The sequence below is a fragment of the Polyodon spathula genome, chromosome 48 (genome assembly GCF_017654505.1).
Source record: "Polyodon spathula isolate WHYD16114869_AA chromosome 48, ASM1765450v1, whole genome shotgun sequence".
Lineage (NCBI taxonomy): Eukaryota > Metazoa > Chordata > Actinopteri > Acipenseriformes > Polyodontidae > Polyodon > Polyodon spathula.
In genome coordinates, this window is record NC_054581.1 from 774,721 (window position 1) to 783,726 (window position 9,006).

General features: G+C 41.1%; 1 protein-coding gene across 2 annotated transcripts; it reads left to right on the forward strand.

Moving 5' to 3' along the window:
• The first annotated feature begins 628 nt into the window (after positions 1-628).
• Positions 629-9,006, forward strand: LOC121306553 (macrosialin-like). Of its 2 annotated transcripts, XM_041238340.1 has the most exons (7): positions 629-821; positions 2,283-2,586; positions 2,656-2,812; positions 3,621-3,740; positions 5,456-5,519; positions 6,243-6,410; positions 8,564-9,006. In XM_041238340.1, exons 1-7 carry the CDS (start codon positions 770-772, stop codon positions 8,701-8,703), a joined length of 1,005 nt encoding a protein of 334 aa, XP_041094274.1. In that variant the 5' UTR covers positions 629-769; the 3' UTR covers positions 8,704-9,006. The 2 variants fall into 2 exon arrangements, with proteins under 2 accessions (XP_041094274.1, XP_041094273.1); XM_041238339.1 differs by having other exon boundaries at positions 630-821; positions 2,283-2,812.

Consider the following 9,006-nt stretch of genomic DNA (forward strand, 5'->3'; position numbering starts at 1 on the left):
GTTGCACAGTGCTAGAGGCTTGATTCAGTGACAGTGTTGCACAGTGCTAGAGGCTTGATTCAGTGACAGTGTTGCACAGTGCTAGAGGCTTGATTCAGTGACAGTGTTGCACAGTGCTAGAGGCTTGATTCAGTGACAGTGTTTCACAGTGCTAGAGGCTTGATTCAGTGACAGTGTTTCACAGTGCTAGAGGCTTGATTCAGTGACAGTGTTGCACAGTGCTAGAGGCTTGATTCAGTGACAGTGTTGCACAGTGCTAGAGGCTTGATTCAGTGACAGTGTTGCACAGTGCTAGAGGCTTGATTCAGTGACAGTGTTGCACAGTGCTAGAGGCTTGATTCAGTGACAGTGTTGCACAGTGCTAGAGGCTTGATTCAGTGACAGTGTTGCACAGTGCTAGAGGCTTGATTCAGTGACAGTGTTGCACAGTGCTAGAGGCTTGATTCAGTGACAGTGTTGCACAGTGCTAGAGGCTTGATTCAGTGACAGTGTTGCACAGTGCTAGAGGCTTGATTCAGTGACAGTGTTGCACAGTGCTAGAGGCTTGATTCAGTGACAGTGTTGCACAATACCAGAGGTTTCACTTTGGCTCATAGAAACCACTGAGACAAAGCGTTTGATAGGCACTCCTCTGCTGCTTTAACACCAGCAGTTTCATTTCCTCTGCTCAGTTGCTCCCTTCAGATTCAGAAGGAAGGACAGACTTTGAAAGTAGAATATTACACGTTATCAAGTTCAAATTGATCAGTAAGTGGATTGTTCTTTTAAAATGAAGACTACAGGAACCATATTTCTCTTTGTTGCACTGGCAGCTGTTGTGAGTAAGTATTTTTTTTTTAAATTTTTAATTAAATGAAAATTATTTATTTTTTACATGGGTAAAAATGAGTCAAAAATGGCTGCGCTATGTAAACGTTTACTGTAGTAGAAGCAGAGCAGAATGAAGACCAGAGAGGTATGATAAGACATATTAATGAACATGGCAAGCGAAGGTAAACTATAGGAAATGTATATTATTATAACCATGAGAAATGGAGGAGAAATCTGCAAAATTACTGTACAAATTTATCATGGCACATTTTTACAAGGGGTGATACATTCAGAGTGTAACAATTTCAGTGAGAAACATTTATACCGTAAAAGACTACTGTTTGAAATATTTGTCATTAAAGGTTTCTTAGAAATGTTTCTATTTTTCTGTTTGAAATATTTGTCATTAAATGTTTTTTTTTTTTTTTTTTTTTAATTTATTTAAAGGTTTTACAAAAGAAATTGCTGAATTAGTTTTAGAAATAGCTTTGTAAATCCGGGTTTTGGTGACATGTCATAAAACACACAGAACAAGGTTTTTGAAACAAGTTACAACACTCTTTGTGAAAGAAAAGTTCATTGACCAGTGCTGAGATTGTTCCTCATTTTTGGGTGCGTTTTGGAGAGACAATTAGCTCTCTTTAAAAGGGTACATGGGGGACCTTTGCATTTGATTGTGTTATGCGTTCCCATGTGTTGCTACGCTGTTTACGCAAAGTGTGTGTATTGTATAAATTTTCGAAAAATATTTTGACCACTTTTTAAAAACTTTTAAATTGCTTTCCCTGCCTCAAGATGGCTTCCCACGTACCCTCACGGACCTCTCAGAACTACATTTCCCATCATCCTCCTGCTCACTGGTAAATCCATCTCAGTTACATAGAAGAGCGGGAGGATGATGGGAAATGTAGTTCTGAGAGGTCTGTGTGGGTACATGGGAAGCCATCCTGAAGTTAAAAGACACCGCTTGACCTCTGTTGATGTTGGGTACCGTTAACCAAACTCTCCAGGATCACCTGGTACCCCTTTGCTTTTATCCTGGCGAGTGCGCATTGCTTCACATTCAAGCCTGCCTTTCTCTGGAGCAGCCCTCAGCACAGTGTCCCTTGCTGTATACTACAGAAATCACCCCTCTGCCTCACACCTTGAGCCAAGTGATCTGTGTGCTCTCTTGATTTAATTCTTCCATAGGTATCCCAGCAATCCTAATATCAGGAAAGAAGCTGTTAAAAAGGGTGGGGACAATTTAACCTTCTAAGTGATCAAGGCAGTGCAACGCTAACTAATATCATGGCTTGCAAACAGAGATTTCTTTGATTGAAATTGCTAAAACACGTGTCTCTTGCAAAGCTGCACGTTTGAGACCTGTATAACAAGTGGAAGTGCAGGGCAGGTCAGATTCATGGAGTCATCTTAGCAGTCACTGGAAGGTGTTTTATCATTTAAAAAAAAATGTCTTTCTGTTTTTTCAGCTCTCTGTGCATCTGAGGAAGAAAAACGCGATTGTCCACATCATAAAACAGCAGCCACGTTATCACCAGCTAAAGAATTTACCAGTCCTGCTCTAAGCACCACTATACCAGTAACCAATCACACAACCCCGATGACCAACCTTACAACTGCTGTACCAATCACCAACCACACAACACCACCAATCACCAACCACACAACCTCGATGATCAATCATACCACCCATGCACCAATCACCAATCACACAACCCCAATGATCAATCACACAACCCCAATGATCAATCATACCACCCATGCACCAATCACCAATCACACAACCCCAATGATCAATCACACAACCCCAATGATCAATCATACCACCCATGCACCAATCACCAATCACACCACAGCTACTACGCCCGCCCCAAGGCCGACACCCCCTGTACCCCTGGCAGTGGGCGATTACAATGTGAAAGCAGGGGATGTTGTGTGTGTCCGAGCTAGGCTGGCGATACAGTTGAAAATTCAATACGACATTGCTGGAGGAAAACAGGTAGGGAAAGAAGCCGAGCAGTGTGGAAAACAGAAAAAATGCGATCTTTCGTGTTTCGCAAAATTTATTTACTAAAATATTTACTTAAAAATATATATTAAAAATACGTATCTCAAAGCTCCTGACCTCTTAGCCAAAGCATCTTAAAGCGATTGTAGATCAGAAATAATTCCACGAATCTTAGCCATTCTGCTCTGGCTTCCATTAGCTTCACAGGTCTCAAATTGTGCGGTTTGGAAAGAAACACATATTACAGCAAACTTGTATTATCATTACAACATCTAGTACTACACTGGGTTAAAGAAAGTTCTCAGTTTGTTTGCCTTGACTTCCAGTAAATCTGTAACTGCTTTACTTCTTTCGTTTCACCCCAGCAGTGTCTTCTGGGTCATGTTGCTGGACTGAAATGTCACCTTGCAGTTCTCCCAAGAAGTGCAAGATGGTCTAAAAGCAGGGCTTGTAAACAGAGATTTCTTGAACCTAGTGTAGTACCGGGATGTCGTGTTTTCAAATGAAAATCCAGGTTTTTGCTTTTCTTTCAAAACTGCACATTTGAGACCGATATAATGAACAAACGTGCCTGGCAAAACAAACAAAAAAAAAAATAGAACGATTTTGTTAGCTCAAGAAACACCGTATTTGAGTAATTGTATAAAGGACCAATCAGAATGATTGCAAACATGTGGAAAGGCCCTGTTTTGAGGGTACTGGTTTGTGTCTAAAATGCTACTTGAAACGAGTTTGGCTTTTATTTCCAATTGACTCTTTTAAACACAAAATGAATAAATACATTCTCTTTGTTTTTCAGTTGTGGGGCGTGTTTTTTGTCCAGCCTAACCTAACTACAGCTTCAGGAACTTGTCAAGGTAAACAAGCCACACTTAAGCTGAACTTCAAGGAAGGGTCAATCGTCTTCTCATTCCAAAAGGTAAGAAAATAATAAAGCACAACGCCCCTTAAGAACATCTCTAAAAGCATAGAGAGGTGTGGCAAAGCACAGGGAAGCATTGTAAAGCACAGAGAGGTGTGAGAAAGCATAGGAAAGCATTGTAAAGCACAGAGAGGTCTGGTAAAGCATAGGGAAGCATTGTAAAGCACAGAGAGGTCTGGTAAAGCATAGGGAAGCATTGTAAAGCACAGAGAGGTCTGGTAAAGCATAGGGAAGCATTGTAAAGCACAGAGAGGTCTGGTAAAGCATAGGGAAGCATTGTAAAGCACAGAGAGGTCTGGTAAAGCATAGGGAAGCATTGTAAAGCACAGAGAGGTCTGGTAAAGCATAGGGAAATATATAGGCATATTCTATAATATTTCGATTATTATATATGATATATATATATATATTTATATATATATATATATATATATATATATATATATATATATATATATATATATATATATATACATATATGATATATATCATTTCTAAAAGATTAAGTCATCTGTCGATGAATCTTGCTCTTAAAACAACAGTAAGAATTTATTTTGGATACTTGCTCTTATCTAAATATTCCTCACTTTATTCTGAAATTGTAGCACATTAACTTAGACCACAAACCTTGATGTGAAATTGAACCTGTCAATTGAGGAAGTTATTTGTCGCATATTTATTTAAAATATAGAAGAGCTTTTCCGTCATGCAAAACCTTTATTTAAAAGTAAAAATGGGAACAAAATATTCTCACCAAAACACAGGTGCAAAAATACAGTTTCAACAGTTAAAGCTGAAGGACTGGGAGGGAGGGAGGCAGTGTGGCTCTAGTGGAGCTGAGGAGGGACTGGGAGGGAAGCAGTGTGGCTCTAGTGGTTAGAGCTGAGGAGGGACTGGGAGGGAGGGAGGCAGTGTGGCTCTAGTGGAGCTGAGGAGGGACTGGGAGGGAGGGAGGCAGTGTGGCTCTAGTGTTAGAGCTGAGGAGGGACTGGGAGGGAGGGAGGCAGTGTGGCTCTAGTGGAGCTGAGGAGGGACTGGGAGGGAGGGAAGCAGTGTGGCTCTAGTGGAGCTGAGGAGGGACTGGGAGGGAGGGAGGCAGTGTGGCTCTAGTGGAGCTGAGGAGGGACTGGGAGGGAGGGAGGCAGTGTGGCTCTAGTGGAGCTGAGGAGGGACTGGGAGGGAGGGAAGCAGTGTGGCTCTAGTGGAGCTGAGGAGGGACTGGGAGGGAGGGAGCAGTGTGGCTCTAGTGGAGCTGAGGAGGGACTGGGAGGGAGGGAAGCAGTGTGGCTCTAGTGGAGCTGAGGAGGGACTGGGAGGGAGGGAAGCAGTGTGGCTCTAGTGGAGCTGAGGAGGGACTGGGAGGGAGGGAAGCAGTGTGGCTCTAGTGGAGCTGAGGAGGGACTGGGAGGGAGGCAGTGTGGCTCTAGTGGAGCTGAGAAGGGACTGGGAGGGAGGGAGGCAGTGTGGCTCTAGTGGAGCTGAGAGGGACTGGGAGGGAGGGAAGCAGTGTGGCTCTAGTGGAGCTGAGGAGGGACTGGGAGGGAGGGAGGCAGTGTGGCTCTAGTGGAGCTGAGGAGGGACAGGGAGGGAGGGAGGCAGTGTGGCTCTAGTGTTTAGAGCTGGAGGGACTGGGCGGGAGGGAAGCAGTGTGGCTCTATTGGTTGAATAGAAGTCAAGGGAATCCTAACTTACATTTGTTTTTGTCTCTGCAGGACAATGACTCTGTGTCTGTGAAATCTATCAAGTCTGAAGTCAATTACCCATTTACAAATATGGGTATGTCTCAGCATTCAATTTGAAAGGGATTTCAAATCTCTATCAAAAAAGAACAGCGGGGTATTGTGAGGTGGGGGTAGTGTGTGGTACGGAGGGGGAGGTATTTTGTTCCTTCTGTTATTCGTCATGCTGTTGCTCGTTGCTCTTTGTACTTGGTTGCATAACAAACAGATGGGAAATCGTGCTCATATGAAAGATTACTCATATGAACGTTGCACAATTCTGAAGGCTGCTGGTTTCACTGTTAGCTCAGTCCCATGCGTTGAATACGAGTCACTGAACTGCTGAATTATCATCACTCCTTAAAAGAGTGAGGCCTTTGTGACGTGCTGTAATAAAATCAAAAGAAAATGGATTTTATATCTATAAATCCATATAGATTAATAATCCCAGATGAAAAAAAAAGATTAATAATCCCAGATTAGAAAAAGATTAATAATCCCAGATTAGAAAAAGATTAATAATCCCAGATTAGAAAAAGATTAATAATCCCAGATTAGAAAAAGGAGTGGTTTTGTAGCTTAGTTTGAAGTTATTAAATAATTGTTTTAATTCGCAATGCCAGAATAAATCTATCCGAGTTGTTCTTAATAATTGGAAAGCATCATTTCGTGTTTTTGCAGCAAGCTTCTTCTTTCTGTTTTAATGCCCGCTGACTTCAAACAAGCGTTCGAACATATCTGGGCTGGCCCGCTGACTGTGTGATGTCTTTTCCTATCACAGAGTCTCACTTCTCGGCTTCCAATGACTCTCTGTCTGAGTTCCGGGCCAGGATTGGACACTCGTACAGCTGCAAGAACCAATCGGTGATGATCAACGCGGGATTCTACCTGGAGACCAGCCAGCAGCAAGTTCAGGCCTTTAACATCACCAAGGGAGACTTCGGACCAGGTATTAGAGTTTCTAGGGAATACTGAACAAGAATGTTAGTGACATCCATCCCTCCCCCATCGCCACGGCTGTAAATTCAACTAGAGCTATAGCAGTGACATTCTTAAAGTCATCAATCATTCAATCAATCAATCAATATTCATTTTCTATAGCGCCTTTCATAGTGGAGCACCATCACAAAGCGCTTTACAAGATAGTGAGGATCAATGCATAATGCATTAAATACAGTGAAATACAGGGCAGAGCACACTCAATACAAACAGCATATAACACAATGCAGATACATTAAATACAGTGAAATACAGGGCAGAGCACACATTCAATACAATACAGCAGAGCACATTCAATACAAATATAACACAATGCAGATACATTAAATACAGTGAAATACAGGGCAGAGCACACTCAATACAAACAGCATATAACACAATGCAGATACATTAAATACAGTGAAATACAGGGCAGAGCACATTCAATACAAACAGCATATAACACAATGCAGATACATTAAATACAGTGAAATACAGGGCATAGCACATTCAATACAAACAGCATATAACACAATGCAGATACATTAAATACAGTGAAATACAGGGCATAGCGCATTCAATACAAACAGCATATAACACAATGCAGATACATTAAATACAGTGAAATACAGGGCAGAGCACACTCAATACAAACAGCATATAACACAATGCAGATACATTAAATACAGTGAAATACAGGGCAGAGCACAGTCAATACAAACAGCATATAACACAATGCAGATACATTAAATACAGTGAAATACAGGGCAGAGCACATTCAATACAAACAGCATATAACACAATGCAGATACATTAAATACAGTGAAATACAGGGCAGAGCACATTCAATACAAACAGCATATAACACAATGCAGATACATTAAATACAGTGAAATACAGGGCAGAGCACACTCAATACAAACAGCATATAACACAATGCAGATACATTAAATACAGTGAAATACAGGGCAGAGCACATTCAATACAAACAGCATATAACACAATGCAGATACATTAAATACAGTGAAATACAGGGCAGAGCACACTCAATACAAACAGCATATAACACAATGCAGATACATTAAATACAGTGAAATACAGGGCATAGCGCATTCAATACAAACAGCATATAACACAATGCAGATACATTAAATACAGTGAAATACAGGGCAGAGCACACTCAATACAAACAGCATATAACACAATGCAGATACATTAAATACAGTGAAATACAGGGCAGAGCACACTCAATACAAACAGCATATAACACAATGCAGATACATTAAATACAGTGAAATACAGGGCAGAGCGCATTCAATACAAACAGCATATAACACAATGCAGATACATTAAATACAGTGAAATACAGGGCAGAGCACACTCAATACAAACAGCATATAACACAATGCAGATACATTAAATACAGTGAAATACAGGGCAGAGCACACTCAATACAAACAGCATATAACACAATGCAGATACATTAAATACAGTGAAATACAGGGCAGAGCACACTCAATACAAACAGCATATAACACAATGCAGATACATTAAATACAGTGAAATACAGGGCAGAGCACACTCAATACAAACAGCATATAACACAATGCAGATACATTAAATACAGTGAAATACAGGGCAGAGCACACTCAATACAAACAGCATATAACACAATGCAGATACATTAAATTAAAACTCAAAAATAGCTCAAAATAAGCACCGAAAAATACAATAAATAAAACCCCAAAAAACAGAAGCCCCATAGAAGCCGTATATTACAGGAATGTGTTTACATACATAGAAATATGATAAATACAAACATACTGTAGATGTCTTAAAATGAAGCGTCCTGTTACCAAGGCAATGAGGAATCTCATTCAGTTTGCATTGCTGTGTCGTGTATTTGAGGGGCTCTGTTGCTCTTATAGTATATAGCGGAGAATAGACTTCCACATTCTACCCATGTGACCTTCCCATCCATATACAGGAGACGACTCTTCTCAAACTTGACTATCATAACTCATAATGCAAATTCTACAGGTAATTAGTGATTCGTGATCTGTAGGTAGATGTATGCTTTGCTTCATTTTGACGATCCTAGTTAACCCTTTGCTGTGTTTCTAGCTGACTTCTGTCCTGCAGACCAACCCAATTACACTGTGGCCATCGCAGTGGGCGTGGTCTTAGCCATCCTGATTGTCATCGTCATCATCGCTTACCTCATCAGCAGGAGACAGCACCCAGCTGGATACCAGACTCTATAACAAGGATGCCGCCTGTCAAATACAGTGAAAAAGGCAGCTGTACAATTGTAAGGATAATATCTCACACAGCTTTCATTCCCCCAGTTACAAAACAAATCAAATTGTATTTATATAGTGCCTTTCATACCAAGAGACACAAAGCGACGCAAATCACAGTGCAGTTATATAAGGTTGCCAAGGTGTGTCAGAGACACAAAACTGGCAACAGTTAGACCAGGGGTCTCCTACCCTGGTCCTGGAGAGTCCCTGTCCAGCAGGTTTTATAGGTCATTAGTGGCTAAAGACCTGGAACACCTTTTAATC

What these genes read in the sequence shown, in the direction of transcription:
- LOC121306553 (XM_041238339.1), top strand. Translation starts at nt 770, where the DNA reads ATGAAGACTACAGGAACCATATTTCTCTTTGTTGCACTGGCAGCTGTT. An exon ending in TGCACTGGCAGCTGTTGTGA is followed by an intron (nt 822 to 2,282) that starts GTAAGTATTTTT and finishes CTGTTTTTTCAG; the next exon opens with CTCTCTGTGCATCTGAGGAA. An exon ending in CAAGGGAGACTTCGGACCAG is followed by an intron (nt 6,411 to 8,563) that starts GTATTAGAGTTT and finishes CTGTGTTTCTAG; the next exon opens with CTGACTTCTGTCCTGCAGAC.